General features: G+C 48.3%; 1 protein-coding gene across 1 annotated transcript; it reads right to left on the bottom strand.

Moving 5' to 3' along the window:
* Positions 1 to 367: 367 nt before the first annotated feature.
* Positions 368 to 14449, bottom strand: LOC116373003 (tRNA (cytosine(34)-C(5))-methyltransferase, mitochondrial-like). Its single transcript, XM_031821615.1, is given in 7 exon segments — positions 368 to 1033; positions 1633 to 1760; positions 9056 to 9210; positions 9762 to 9845; positions 9848 to 10257; positions 11327 to 11430; positions 11632 to 14449. Coding segments are annotated over 7 exon segments (1311 nt in total). The 5' UTR covers positions 11788 to 14449; the 3' UTR covers positions 368 to 759.
* Positions 14450 to 16304: the final 1855 nt, after the last annotated feature.

Here is a 16304-nt window from a genome sequence, read left to right as displayed (position 1 = left end):
CTTGGTTTACATACTCATCTCATATGTATATACTGTACTCGATATCATCTACTGTATCTTGCCTATGCTGCTCTGTACCATCACTCATTCATATATCCTTATGTACATATTCTTTATCCCCTTACACTGTGTATAAGACAGTCGTTTTGGAATTGTTAGTTAGATTACTTGTTCGTTATTACTGCATTGTCGGAACTAGAAGCACAAGCATTTCGCTACACTCGCATTAACATCTGCTAACCATGTGTATCTGACAAATACAATTTGATTTGAATTTGTTGACCATTCAAACCATAATGCACCTCGAGTATTCAGCCAATCAGCAGCCGCCACTGCTTCTTTGTATCAAAAACTGTTGTGGGTATTCAGAGGTCATCGGGATTTAACCTTTATTTAACCTTGATTTAAGAGTTCAGTGGGTCTTCTTGATGCCAGATAGGACCACGGGCAAAGAGCGTGTGAAACCAAGGGTGCTTCCTAAATAGCACCCTATTCCCTATATAGTGCACTACTTGTGTGTGCTATATATAGAGTGGCATTTGGAACACAGCCCTAGAGAGTTAGCTCGTTAGCAGTAGCCGTCACATGAAAACATGTTGCATTGTGGAATCCATCGAAGACCAGCCTCAGCGTCTGACATGCTCAGTCATTTCGTCCTCTTGATACGTGACAGGAAGTCAGCGAGTCCTCTTAATGCGTGACAGGAAGTCAGCGAGTCCTCTTAATGCGTGACTGGAAGTCAGCGAGAAAATCAACCAATCAGTGAATCCTCTTGATGCGCGACAGGAACATTGGTCCCCAGGTCTGACCCTGCTGTGGAACAACAAGGAGGCCTAACGAGGGGGTGTGGCCTAACGGGGTGAAGGTGAAGTGTTCCTGGAGCGGAAGGGCTAGCTCCTCCTCCAGGTCTTGAAGCTCCACCCCTGGACAGGTGTTTAGGACCGCCTCCACCACTTCCTGGTTCTCAGAGCGGGACAACGTGCAGGTGGAGTAGACGGCCACGCCCCCCGGACGCACCGCAGCCAGCGCAGACCTGGGGAACAGACAGGATGTGATGAGACAGGATGTGATGAGACAGATCAGTAGCAGCTGGAGGAGAGGGCTGTGGATTGATTTCAGGTTAAAGGTCAACATAGGCCTGGCCCAGGACTGTTTTTACACCCCTGGTATGTCTGTATGTAGACCAGGTGTGTCTGGATGTAGACCAGGTGTGTCTGTATGTAGGCCAGGTATGTTTGGATGTGGGCCAGGTATGTCTGTATGTAGGCCAGGTATGTCTGTATGTAGGCCAGGTATGTCTGTATGTGGGCCAGGTATGTCTGTATGTGGGCCAGGTATGTCTGTATGTGGGCCAGGTATGTCTGTATGTAGGCCAGGTATGTCTGTATGTAGGCCAGGTATGTCTGTATGTAGGCCAGGTATGTCTGTATGTAGGCCAGGTATGTCTGTATGTAGGCCAGGTATGTCTGTTTGTAAGCCAGGTATGTCTGTATGTAGGCCAGGTATGTCTGTATGTAGGCCAGGTATGTCTGTATGTAGGCCAGGTATGTCTGTATGTAGGCCAGGTATGTATATTTGTGGGCCACGCATGTCTGTATATTGCCAAGCTGATTTCATAATTAAAGCATATACCTGAGCAGTTGTGTCTGTAGTGTGGGCAGCCTGGCCCTCTCCCTCAGCCTCACAGCTCCATGCTGCTCCCCTCCTGGACCAGAGAACAGCCAGCTACGATCATTAGAACATGGAGCATCCAGCAGAACCTGGGAGGGAGGGGGGGGGGAGGGAGGGGGAAGAGGGGGGGGAAGAGGGAGGAGGGGGGAAGAGGGAGGAGGGGGGAAGAGGGAGGAGGGGGGAAGTGGGAGGAGGGGGGAAGTGGGAGGAGGGGGAAGTGGGAGGAGGGGGGAGGAGGGGGAAGTGGGAGGAGGGGGAAGTGGGAGGAGGGGGAGGAGGGGGAAGTGGGAGGAGGGGGAGGAGGGGGAAGAGGGAGGGGGAGAGAAGAGGGAGGAGGGGAGAAGAGGGAGGAGGGAGGAAGGGGAAGGGGAAGGGAGGGAGGGGGAGAGAGAAGAGGGAGGGAGAGGGGAGAGGGAGAGAGAAAGACAATTAGAGAATTAATAGGTGGGGGGGGGGGGGGGTCAACAAAACCACTAAATCTAGAGATAGTAAATGAAACCAGCAGCAGGGAGGCATACGGCGGTGGCGGGGGGGGGGGGGGGGGGGGGCAGAGACAGACAGAGATACATGGTGAGACACTATTCAAATGGGGGGGGGGCAGAGACAGACAGAGATACATGGTGAGACACTATTCAAATGGGGGGGGGCAGAGACAGACAGAGATACATGGTGAGACACTATTCAAATGGGGGGGGGGGCAGAGACAGACAGAGATACATGGTGAGACACTATTCAAATGGGGGGGGGGCAGAGACAGACAGAGATACATGGTGAGAGCACTATTCAAATGGGGGGGGGGCAGAGACAGACAGAGATACATGGTGAGACACTATTCAAATGGGGGGGGCAGAGACAGACAGAGATACATGGTGAGACACTATTCAAATGGGGGGGGGACAGAGACAGACAGAGATACATGGTGAGACACTATTCAAATGGGGGGGGGGGGCAGAGACAGACAGAGATACATGGTGAGACACTATTCAAATGGGGGGGGGCAGAGACAGACAGAGATACATGGTGAGACACTATTCAAATGGGGGGGGGGCAGAGACAGACAGAGATACATGGTGAGACACTATTCAAATGGGGGGGGGCAGAGACAGACAGAGATACATGGTGAGACACTATTCAAATGGGGGGGGGGCAGAGACAGACAGAGATACATGGTGAGAGCACTATTCAAATGGGGGGGGGGCAGAGACAGACAGAGATACATGGTGAGACACTATTCAAATGGGGGGGGCAGAGACAGACAGAGATACATGGTGAGACACTATTCAAATGGGGGGGGGGACAGAGACAGACAGAGATACATGGTGAGACACTATTCAAATGGGGGGGGGGCAGAGACAGACAGAGATACATGGTGAGACACTATTCAAATGGGGGGGGGCAGAGACAGACAGAGATACATGGTGAGACACTATTCAAATGGGGGGGGGGGGCAGAGACAGACAGAGATACATGGTGAGACACTATTCAAATGGGGGGGGGGGGCAGAGACAGACAGAGATACATGGTGAGACACTATTCAAATGGGGGGGGGGGGGCAGAGACAGACAGAGATACATGGTGAGACACTATTCAAATGGGGGGGGGGGGCAGAGACAGACAGAGATACATGGTGAGACACTATTCAAATGACTAGTATTCTCATTTAATGAGGAACACTAATGACACAACACAGGAAAGATCCCCAGCCTCATGGTCTCTAGCCCCTAAATCCATCAACCCCTTTCTGTTTCAAGAGGAGAAAGAGGAGAGAACAGAGGAGAGAGAACAGAGAGGAGAGAGGAGAGAACAGAGAGGAGAGGAGAGAGAACAGAGAGGAGAGGAGAGAGAACAGAGGAGAGAACAGAGGAGAGAACAGAGAGGAGAGGAGAGAGAACAGAGAGGAGAGGAGAGAGAACAGAGAGGAGAGGAGAGAGAACAGAGGAGATAACAGAGAGGAGAAAAGAGAGAACAGAGAACAGAGGAGAGAGAACAGAGAGGAGAGAGAAAGAGAGGAGAGAAGAGATAACAGAGGAGAGAACAGAGGAGAGAGAAAGAGAGGAGAGAGAAAAGAGAGGAGAGAGAAAAGAGAGGAGAGAAGAGATAACAGAGGAGAGAACAGAGGAGAGAGAAAAGAGAGGAGAGAAAAGAGAGAACAGAACAGAGCAACAGAGAGAGAAGAGAGAGAGAGAGAGAAGAGAACAGAGCAGAGAGAGGATTGTAACGTAGAGTCTCTGTGTGATGCTAAGTGACGTGTGATGCTAGCTGCTGAGGGGGGATGAGAAAGGATGGGTTTTCCTCCGGTGGGTAGAGGCGTGGGCACCTCTCCTCCACAGGGCCTCTCCAGTCAGTGAGACAGCGCTAATGAGTGCCACAGAGGAGAACAAGAGCTAATCCTATAGCCCTCTGTGGGAGAGGAGATAAGAGAGAGAGGCACGGCTGAGTGAGAGAAAGAGAGGCAGGGGGGAGAGAGGAAGAGAGGTAGGGGGAGAGAGGAAGAGAGGCAGGGGGAGAGAGGAAGAGAGGCAGGGGGAGAGAGAAAGAAAGGCAGGGGGGAGAGAGAAAGAAAGGCAGGGGGAGAGAGGAAGAAAGGCAGGGGGGAGAGAGGAAGAGAGGCAGGGGGAGAGAGAAAGAGAGGCAGGGGGGAGTGAAGAGAGGGGAGGGAGACAGAGCACACAAATAATTATACCTACCTCGGCATAAACATCAACACTGCAGTTAACCCACTGTTCCTAGACCAGTTAACCCACTGTTCCTAGACCAGTTAACCCACTGTTCCTAGACCAGTTAACCCACTGTTCCTAGACCAGTTAACCCACTGTTCCTAGACCAGTTAACCCACTGTTCCTAGACCAGTTAACCCACTGTTCCTAGACCAGTTAACCCACTGTTCCTAGACCAGTTAACCCCACTGTTCCTAGACCAGTTAACCCCACTGTTCCTAGACCAGTTAACCCCACTGTTCCTAAACCAGTTAACCCCACTGTTCCTAAACCAGTTAACCCCACTGTTCCTAAACCAGTTAACCCCACTGTTCCTAAACCAGTTAACCCCACTGTTCCTAAACCAGTTAACCCCACTGTTCCTAGACCAGTTAACCCCACTGTTCCTAGACCAGTTAACCCCACTGTTCCTAGACCAGTTAACCCCACTGTTCCTAGACCAGTTAACCCCACTGTTCCTAGACCAGTTAACCCCACTGTTCCTAGACCAGTTAACCCACTGTTCCTAGACCAGTTAACCCACTGTTCCTAGACCAGTTAACCCACTGTTCCTAGACCAGTTAACCCACTGTTCCTAGACCAGTTAACCCACTGTTCCTAGACCGGTTAACCCACTGTTCCTAGACCGGTTAACCCACTGTTCCTAGACCGGTTAACCCACTGTTCCTAGACCGGTTAACCCACTGTTCCTAGGCCAGTTAACCCACTGTTCCTAGACCAGTTAACCCACTGTTCCTAGACCAGTTAACCCACTGTTCCTAGACCAGTTAACCCACTGTTCCTAAACCAGTTAACCCGCTGTTCCTAAACCAGTTAACCCACTGTTCCTAGACCAGTTAACCCCACTGTTCCTAGACCAGTTAACCCACTGTTCCTAGACCAGTTAACCCACTAGACCAGTTAACCCACTGTTCCTAGACCAGTTAACCCACTAGACCAGTTAACCCACTGTTCCTAGACCAGTTAACCCCACTGTTCCTAGACCAGTTAACCCCACTGTTCCTAGACCAGTTAACCCACTAGACCAGTTAACCCACTGTTCCTAGACCAGTTAACCCACTGTTCCTAAACCAGTTAACCCACTGTTCCTAAACCAGTTAACCCCACTGTTCCTAGACCAGTTAACCCACTGTTCCTAGACCAGTTAACCCACTAGACCAGTTAACCCACTGTTCCTAGACCAGTTAACCCACTAGACCAGTTAACCCACTGTTCCTAGACCAGTTAACCCCACTGTTCCTAGACCAGTTAACCCACTAGACCAGTTAACCCACTGTTCCTAGACCAGTTAACCCACTAGACCAGTTAACCCACTGTTCCTAGACCAGTTAACCCACTGTTCCTAGACCAGTTAACCCCACTGTTCCTAGACCAGTTAACCCACTAGACCAGTTAACCCACTGTTCCTAGACCAGTTAACCCACTAGACCAGTTAACCCACTGTTCCTAGACCAGTTAACCCACTAGACCAGTTAACCCACTGTTCCTAGACCAGTTAACCCACTAGACCAGTTAACCCACTGTTCCTAGACCAGTTAACCCACTAGACCAGTTAACCCCACTGTTCCTAGACCAGTTAACCCACTGTTCCTAGACCAGTTAACCCACTGTTCCTAGACCAGTTAACCCACTGTTCCTAGACCAGTTAACCCCACTGTTCCTAGACCAGTTAACCCCACTGTTCCTAGACCAGTTAACCCCACTGTTCCTAGACCAGTTAACCCACTGTTCCTAGACCAGTTAACCCACTGTTCCTAGACCAGTTAACCCACTGTTCCTAGACCAGTTAACCCACTGTTCCTAGACCAGTAAACCCACTGCTCCTAGACCAGTTAACCCACTAGACCAGTTAACCCACTGTTCCTAGACCAGTTAACCCACTAGACCAGTTAACCCACTGTTCCTAGACCAGTTAACCCACTGTTCCTAGACCAGTTAACCCACTAGACCAGTTAACCCACTGTTCCTAGACCAGTTAACCCACTAGACCAGTTAACCCACTGTTCCTAGACCAGTTAACCCACTAGACCAGTTAACCCACTGTTCCTAGACCAGTTAACCCACTAGACCAGTTAACCCACTGTTCCTAGACCAGTTAACCCACTGTTCCTAGACCAGTTAACCCACTGTTCCTAGACCAGTTAACCCACTAGACCAGTTAACCCACTGTTCCTAGACCAGTTAACCCCACTGTTCCTAAACCAGTTAACCCCACTGTTCCTAAACCAGTTAACCCCACTGTTCCTAGACCAGTTAATCCCACTGTTCCTAGACCAGTTAACCCACTGTTCCTAGACCAGTTAACCCACTGTTCTAGACAGTTAACCCACTGTTCTAGACCAGTTAACCCACTGTTCCTAGACCAGTTAACCCACTGTTCCTAGACCAGTTAACCCACTGTTCTAGACCAGTTAACCCACTGTTCCTAGACCAGTTAACCCACTGTTCCTAGACCAGTAACCCACTGTTCTAGACCAGTTAACCCACTGTTCCTAGACCAGTTAACCCACTGTTCCTAGACCAGTAACCCACTGTTCCTAGACCAGTTAACCCACTGTTCCTGACCAGTTAACCCACTGTTCCTAGACCAGTTAACCCACTGTTCCTAGACCAGTTAACCCCACTGTCCTAGACCAGTTAACCCCCACTGTTCCTAGACCAGTTAACCCACTGTTCCTAGACCAGTTAACCCCACTGTTCCTAGACCAGTTAACCCACTGTTCCTAGGCCAGTTAACCCACTGTTCCTTAGACCCAGTTAACCCCACTGTTCCTAGACAGTTAACCCCACTGTTCCTAGACCAGTTAACCCCACTGTTCCTAGACCAGTTAACCACTGTTCCTAGACCAGTTAACCCACTGTTCCTAGACCAGTTAACCCACTGTTCCTAGACCAGTTAACCCCACTGTTCCTAGACCAGTTAACCCCACTGTTCCTAGACCAGTTAACCCACTGTTCCTAGACCAGTTAACCCACTGTTCCCTAGACCAGTTAACCCCACTGTTCCTAGACCAGTTAACCCCACTGTTCCTTAGACCAGTTAACCCACTGTTCCTAGACCAGTTAACCCACTGTTCCTAGACCAGTTAACCCACTGTTCCTAGACCAGTTAACCCACTGTTCCTAGACCAGTTAACCCACTGTTCCTAGACCAGTTAACCCACTGTTCCTAGACCAGTTAACCCACTGTTCCTAGACCAGTTAACCCACTGTTCCTAGACCAGTTAACCCCACTGTTCCTAGACCAGTTAACCCCACTGTTCCTAGACCAGTTACCCCACTGTTCCTAGACCAGTTAACCCACTGTTCCTAGACCAGTTAACCCACTGTTCCTAGACCAGTTAACCCCACTGTTCCTAGACCAGTTAACCCCACTGTTCCTAGACCAGTTAACCCCACTGTTCCTAGACCAGTTAACCCCACTGTTTCTAGACCAGTTAACCCCACTGTTCCTAGACCAGTTAACCCCACTGTTCCTAGACCAGTTAACCCCACTGTTTCTAGACCAGTTAACCCCACTGTTCCTAGACCAGTTAACCCACTGTTCCTAGACCAGTTAACCCACTAGACCAGTTAACCCACTAGACCAGTTAACCCACTGTTCCTAGACCAGTTAACCCACTGTTCCTAGGCCAGTTAACCCATCGAAAGGAACTTGAAAACTCAACCTCCCAATTAGGATCTGACAAAAATGATTTTCCTTCTGTGGTTGTGAAATCTGGAGTCCACTCACTAACCAAAATGGGACAAACCCCCCAATCTATTGTACACAGAGACAAACATGGCATCCAGGGGATCATGTGACTCTGAGGAAGTAGATAAAAGACCCCCCTGTCAACCTGTACACAGAGACAAACATGGCATCCAGGGGATCATGTGACTCTGAGGAAGTAGATAAAAGACCCCCCTGTCAACCCGTACACAGAGACCAGGGTCTGTAGTGACGCCTCTAGCACGGAGATGCAGTGCCTTAGACCACCATGGAGTTTTGAACTTTTAACTGATTTTCTGTTAATCAGTCACATGCAGATATTTGATTGGCAGGATACAGCCTGAAGTGTGCATCAGTGTGTAGGTCCATGCACGTGTGTGTGTGTGTGTGTGCGGAGTTGGTCTATAAAAAATATATATATATATAATAGTAGTATAGTAATAAAATATATATATATAAATTATTTTGCAAACAAAGATAAATGGTTCCCGTTATGTGTGAGTCCGCTACTGTATTCATACTGGCATATTGTCCTTCAACAGGAAACGCTCAGAATAGCTGCAGTGTGTCTTTCCTGCTGTTAGGTTATTTTCAGGCATTTCTCTACACCTGCAACAACACCTGCTAAACGCAGTATGTGACCAAATAAACAGGGTTTGATTTGATGACCGTTCAGAGGAACAAGAGCGCCCCCTGCTGGAACTGCAGGTTGGAGACGCTCACTTCAGAGAAATTAAAACGGTTAACATGGCTCTTCCTCAGTCCACAACTCCTTGCAGCCTGTCTCCTAGCCCCCTTCTTAAAACCCATTGGAGAAACCAGTCTGAAGGGAGGGAGCATCTCCTATATATACGGATGGGAAGGAAGCAGGTAAGGAGATAGGATGCACTGAGATGGAGCCCTTGTGTCTTGAACGCAGGATGAAAAAAAAAACATGTCCGTTTTCTTCCCTCACCTTGTCATACATTCCGGCTTCACTCTGCCCAAAGATCCGTCCATCCTGATTGGACACGGTGACAGTGCTGCTCAGCGATTGGGGGATGAAGGATTCCAGGGTTTTGGCCAGCCAATCACGTCGGTGTGGGTCCATTTCATTACAACACAACAGAGCTGGAACACAACGACAGAAGACTGACTGAAGTTATCAATACAACGGTGTTAACCAGTCAGGGGGGGGGTGGGGGGTGGAACAGCCCATTAATGAGTTTAACAGGACCTGGGTTAGCAGTCAGGGGGGGTGGAACAGCCCATGAATGAGTTTAACAGGACCTGGGTTAGCAGTCAGGGGGGTGGAACAGCCCATGAATGAGTTTAACAGGACCTGGGTTAGCAGTCAGGGGGGTGGAACAGCCCATTAATGAGTTTAACAGGACCTGGGTTAGCAGTCCTACCCTTAAGGGGTTAGCCCCTACACCCTTAGCCCCTACACCCTAATTAGCCCCCTTACACCCTAATTAGCCCCTTTAGCACCTACACCCTAACCCCTTATCCCCTACACCCTTATCCCCTACACCCTAACCCCTTATACCCTAACCCCTTATCCCCTACACCCTAACCCCTTATCCCCTACACCCTAACCCCTTATCCCCTACACCCTAACCCCCTACACCCTAACCCCCTACACCCTTAGCCCCTACCCCTAACAGTGTAATGCTCCTGACCTGGGTCAGCAGTCTGTAGTATAGCCAAGGCCTTCCCTCCAGGAGCCGAGCAGAGATCCAGGACCCTGTCCCCCTCCTCTACCCCAGGGCTAAGACAGGCAGCAGGGAGGCAGCATTCATCAGGTAGTAGGGTTTCAACTGGCCCTGGCGGTGAGGAGGAGAGGGGTAACGCACTGGGGAGGGGTGGATGAAACACTGCAGGGAGGGAGGAGGACCGGGGTGAGGGATGGAGCTGGGCTGGGTGGGAGAGGTAGGGTGAGGGCTGGAGCTAGGCTGGGTGGGAGAGGTAGGGTGAGGGCTGGGGTGAGAGATGGAGCTAGGCTGGGTGGGAGAGGTAGGGTGAGGCTGGGGGAGAGAGGAGTTAAGAGGCAGGTCTGTGTGGGGCAGTAGGCTGACGAAGCCTTGCCCTTGGAGGCGTTGTTTGACCTCTGACACCGCAGCAAAACGGTTGAGCATCACTCCATACTGCCAGCACCCAGGGTTCAACAACACAGCCCTGTAGGAGACAGGAGAAGAGGTTGAGCATCACTCCATACTGCCAGCACCCAGGGTTCAACAACACAGCCCTGTAGGAGACAGGAGGAGAGGAGAAGAGGTTGAGCATCACTCCATACTGCCAGCACCCAGGGTTCAACAACACAGCCCTGTAGGAGACAGGAGGAGAGGAGAAGAGGTTGAGCATAACTCCATACTGCCAGCACCCAGGGTTCAACAACACAGCCCTGTAGGAGACAGGAGGAGAGGAGAAGAGGTTGAGCATCACTCCATACTGCCAGAACCCAGTGTTCAACAACACAGCCCTGTAGGAGACAGGAGGAGAGGAGAAGAGGTTGAGGATCACTCCATACTGCCAGCACCCAGGGTTCAACAACACCTTTCTCTTTGTCAGGGAGATGACCAAGAAACCGATGGTCACTCTAGCAGAGCTCCAGAGTTCCTCTGTGGAGATGGGAGAACCTTCCAGAAGGACAACCATCTCTGCAGCACTCCACCAATCAGGCCTTTATGGTAGAGTGGCCAGACGGAAGCCACTCGTCAGTAAAAGGCACATGACAGCTCGCTTGGAGTTTTCTAAAGACTCTCAAACAAGATTCCCTGGTTTGATGAAATCAAGATTGGTTTCTTTGGTCTGAATGCCAAGCGTGCCAAGTCTGGAGGAAACCTGGCGCCATCCCTACGGTGAAGCATGGTGGTGGCAGCATCATGCTGTGTGGATGTTTTTCAGCGGCAGGGACTGGGAGACTAGTCAGGATCGAGGCAAAGATGAACAGAGTAAAGTACAGAGAGATCCTTGTGTGTAGATTGATGAGCCATTTTAGAATAAGGCTGTAACATAACAAAATGTGTGTGTGTGGGGGGGGGGTGAATGTGGTCTGAATACTTCCAGAATGCACTGCACAACTTTAGACCAGGACCTATGGGCAATACGGTGCCACTTGGGAAACAAGACTACAACAGAGTTCCCATCCGATTTAAGTTCAGAGTAATACAACGATTTATAATGTAGTTATTGGCACGTAATGCTGCATAGACTGTATAAAAGGACGAGGTGAACGCGTACATACCTTGCAGACGGCCATAGGGGGCCAAGTTCCTGACCGTACTGTTGGTCAAAACGGTCCAATACGACTTTACACACCCGTTTCTGTTTCTCGGGTCGGGAAGGAACCTGTGAGTTTGAGGAACACGTCTAGATTCAAACAGGAGGACGGCTGATGAGTGTGTGCGTGTGTGTAACTAAAAGTATAACTAATCTAATCATTTATTTGATCAAATAACCAACAGTGAATTTTGTCCTGGTTAATAGCAGAAATAAATAACCCACAAACGTATCGTCTGCTGGTCCTATACGTGTATGAACCAACCTTACCCGTTCGGTCGGAACAGTTCGCTCCTCTCTCGACAGGTCCTGTCCACGGTCGGAACCGATTACGGAGTTGCACGACAGTAATCTCAGACATTTCGACGACTGAGACCGTCTCCACTGTAGAATAATTAACTCTCCCGAGACTAAACGTCTAAACATTTCATAAATAAATCCGAATTAAATCAATTTAAGCAAACGGTTGACTAACTGACTGACATTTCATTCATGTTTTACTTTAGACGTGTCCGTCTCTTATAATTTACCCCCTTCTCCTTGGCTATTTTAAACTCAGTTCCCCTCCCTAACATCAAGCAAAATTGAGACCCACAGATTTTGGAATAGATACGGGTACAAATCGTATACACCTACTCATTAGAGTTTCTTTATTTTGACAATTTTCTTCACTGTAGAATAATAGTGAAGACATCAAAACTATGAAATAACACATATGGAATCCTGTAGTTACCAAACAAAAAGTGTTAAATAAAAAAAAATATTGTATATTTGAGATTCTTCAAAGTAGCCACCCTTTGCCTTGATGACAGCTTTGCACACTCTTGGCATTCTCTCAACCAGCTTCACCTGGAATGCTTTTTCAACAGTCTTGAAGGAGTTCCCACACATGCTGAGCACTTGTTGGCTGCTTTTCCTTCACTCTGCGATCCAACTCATCCCAAACCATCTCAAATTGGGTTGAAGCCGGGTGATTGTGGAGGACAAAAGAGTTTGGAATAGAGACAAGGGTACAAATCATATACGCATTTATTAGCATTTTATAACAAAAATTTACAAGGTAGAAAATGTGACTGAAATCCCAAGAATGTAGCTGTGTGACTAAAGTAACATGTTATGGAAATGTACAAGATACATTCACATGGTAAGGTGATACAGGACATGACTGACCCCTGACCCCGTTCACATGGTAAGGTGATACAGGACATGACTGACCCCTGACCCCGTTCACATGGTAAGGTGATACAGGACATGACTGACCCCTGACCCCGTTCACATGGTAAGGTGATACAGGACATGACTGACCCCTGACCCCGTTCACATGGTAAGGTGATACAGGACATGACTGACCCCTGACCCCGTTCACATGGTAAGGTGATACAGGACATGACTGACCCCTGACCCCGTTCACATGGTAAGGTGATACAGGACATGACTGACCCCCTGACCCCGTTCACATGGTAAGGTGATACAGGACAAGAATGACCCCCTGACCCCGTGCACATGGTAAGGTGATACAGGACATGACTGACCCCTGACCCCGTTCACATGGTAAGGTGATACAGGACAAGACTGACCCCCTGACCCCGTTCACATGGTAAGGTGATACAGGACAAGACTGACCCCTGACCCCGTGCACATGGTAAGGTGATACAGGACAAGACTGACCCCTGACCCCGTTCACATGGTAAGGTGATACAGGACAAGACTGACCCCCTGACCCCGTGCACATGGTAAGGTGATACAGGACAAGACTGACCCCGTTCACATGGTAAGGTGATACAGGACAAGACTGACCCCGTGACCCCGTTCACATGGTAAGGTGTGGCCTACAGTCAAACAATAAAATGACTTGATACATCTAGTGTAGAAATGGGGTCAGTCTCTATGCAGAGTAGAAACGGGGTCAGTCTCTATGCAGTGTAGAAACGGGGTCAGTCTCGATGCAGAGTAGAAACGGGGTCAGCCTCGATGCAGAGTAGAAACGGGGTCAGTCTCTATGCAGAGTAGAAACGGGGTCAGTCTCTATGCAGAGTAGAAACGGGGTCAGTCGCTATGCAGAGTAGAAACGGGGTCAGTCTCTATGCAGAGTAGAAACGGGGTCAGTCGCTATGCAGAGTAGAAACGGGGTCAGTCTCTATGCAGAGTAGAAACGGGGTCAGTCGCTATGCAGAGTAGAAACGGGGTCAGTCGCTATGCAGAGTAGAAACGGGGTCAGTCGCTATGCAGAGTAGAAACGGGGTCAGTCGCTATGCAGAGTAGAAACGGGGTCAGTCTCTATGCAGAGTAGAAACGGGGTCAGTCGCTATGCAGAGTAGAAACGGGGTCAGTCTCTATGCAGAGTAGAAACGGGGTCAGTCGCTATGCAGAGTAGAAACGGGGTCAGTCGCTATGCAGAGTAGAAACGGGGTCAGTCGCTATGCAGAGTAGAAACGGGGTCAGTCGCTATGCAGAGTAGAAACGGGGTCAGTCTCTATGCAGAGTAGAAACGGGGTCAGTCTTGATGCAGAGTAGAAACGGGGTCGGTCTCTATGCAGAGTAGAAATGGGGTTAGTCTATGCAGAGTAGAAACGGGGTCAGTCTCTATGCAGAGTAGAAACGGGGTCAGTCTCTGGACCAGAGTAGAAACGGGGTCAGTCTCGATGCAGAGTAGAAACGGGGTCAGTATCTGGACCAGAGTAGAAACGGGGTCAGTCTTTGGACCAGAGTAGAAATGGGGTCAGTCTCTATGCAGAGTAGAAACAGGGTCAGTCTCGATGCAGAGTAGAAATGGGGTCAGTCTCTATGCAGAGTAGAAACAGGGTCAGTCTCTATGCAGTTTAGAAACGGGGTCAGTCTCTATGCAGAGTAGAAACGGGGTCAGTCTCTGGACCAGAGCTTAGAGGTAATATATATTTACAGGTATAAAGCCAGGTGAATGAACTATGATGTACCAGTTCATATACAACAGCATTACAGTACCAAAAATGGTCAAAATATCATTCAAGTGTGTAGAGTACAGTAGGTAGTGAATATACCAGACTGTAGAGTACAGTAGGTAGTGAATATACCAGACTGTAGAGTACAGTATGTAGTGAATATACCAGACTGTAGAGTACAGTAGGTAGTGAATATACCAGACTGTAGAGTACAGTAGGTAGTGAATATACCAGACTGTAGAGTACAGTAGGCAGTGAATATACCAGACTGTAGAGTACAGTAGGTAGTGAATATACCAGACTGTAGAGTACAGTATGTAGTGAATATACCAGACTGTAGAGTACAGTATGTAGTGAATATACCAGACTGTAGAGTACAGTATGTAGTGAATATACCAGACTGTAGAGTACAGTATGTAGTGAATATACCAGACTGTAGAGTACAGTAGGTAGTGAATATACCAGACTGTAGAGTACAGTAGGTAGTGAATATACCAGACTGTAGAGTACAGTATGTAGTGAATATACCAGACTGTAGAGTACAGTAGGTAGTGAATATACCAGACTGTAGAGTACAGTATGTAGTGAATATACCAGACTGTAGAGTACAGTATGTAGTGAATATACCAGACTGTAGAGTACAGTATGTAGTGAATATACCAGACTGTAGAGTACAGTATGTAGTGAATATACCAGACTGTAGAGTAGTGAATATACCAGACTGTAGAGTAGTGAATATACCAGACTGTAGAGTACAGTATGTAGTGAATATAACAGACGGAATAAGGTGGACAGGTTGAGGATGTTTTAGTCAGATTAAAACAGGGACTAAACAATAAGGTGGACAGGTTGAGGATGTTTTAGTCAGATTAAAACAGGGACTAAACAATAAGGTGGACAGGTTGAGGATGTTTTAGTCAGATTAAAACAGGGACTAGGAATAAGGTGGACAGGTTGAGGATGTTTTAGTCAGATTAAAACAGGGACTAGGAATAAGGTGGACAGGTTGAGGATGTTTTAGTCAGATTAAAACAGGGACTAGGAATAAGGTGGACAGGTTGAGGATGTTTTAGTCAGATTAAAACAGGGACTAGGAATAAGGTGGACAGGTTGAGGATGTTTTAGTCAGATTAAAACAGGGACTAGGAATAAGGTGGACAGGTTGAGGATGTTTTAGTCAGATTAAAACAGGGACTAGGAATAAGGTGGACAGGTTGAGGATGTTTTAGTCAGATTAAAACAGGGACTAGGAATAAGGTGGACAGGTTGAGGATGTTTTAGTCAGATTAAAACAGGGACTAGGAATAAGGTGGACAGGTTGAGGATGTTTTAGTCAGATTAAAACAGGGACTAGGAATAAGGTGGACAGGTTGAGGATGTTTTAGTCAGATTAAAACAGGGACTAGGAATAAGGTGGACAGGTTGAGGATGTTTTAGTCAGATTAAAACAGGGACTAGGAATAAGGTGGACAGGTTGAGGATGTTTTAGTCAGATTAAAAACAGGATGAGACCAACGAAATAACTGCAATGCAAAGTTATATACACACACACCGAGTATACTAAACATTAGTAACACCGTAATATTGAGTTGTACTCCCCCTTCCCCCTCCCGATCAGAACAGCCTCGATTGGTCGGGACTTCACAAGGTGTGGAAAGTGTTCCACAGGGACGCTGGCCCCATGTTGACTCCAATACTGTTCTCACAGTTGTGTCATAATTAGCTGGATGTCGTTTGGATGGTGGACCATTCTTGATACACACGGGAAACTGTTTAGCATTTAAAAAACAGCATCTTTGCAGTTCTTGACACAAACGGGTGCAACTGGCTCTTACTACCATCCCCTGTTAAAAAAAGACAATTAAAATCTTCTTGTCTTGTAACATTCGCAATCCATGTCGCCAATTGTCTCAAGGCTTGAAAATCCTTCTTTAAACCTGTCTCCTCCCCTCTTCATCTACACTGATTGAAGTGGATTTAACACGAGACATCAATAAGGGATCACCTGGTCAGTCTGTGTCACGG

Source organism: Oncorhynchus kisutch, unplaced genomic scaffold (assembly GCF_002021735.2).
Source record: "Oncorhynchus kisutch isolate 150728-3 unplaced genomic scaffold, Okis_V2 scaffold3999, whole genome shotgun sequence".
Taxonomy (NCBI): Eukaryota; Metazoa; Chordata; class Actinopteri; order Salmoniformes; family Salmonidae; genus Oncorhynchus; species Oncorhynchus kisutch.
The sequence above is the reverse complement of the archived record's forward strand: the minus strand, read 5'-3'. Positions and strand labels throughout refer to the sequence as shown.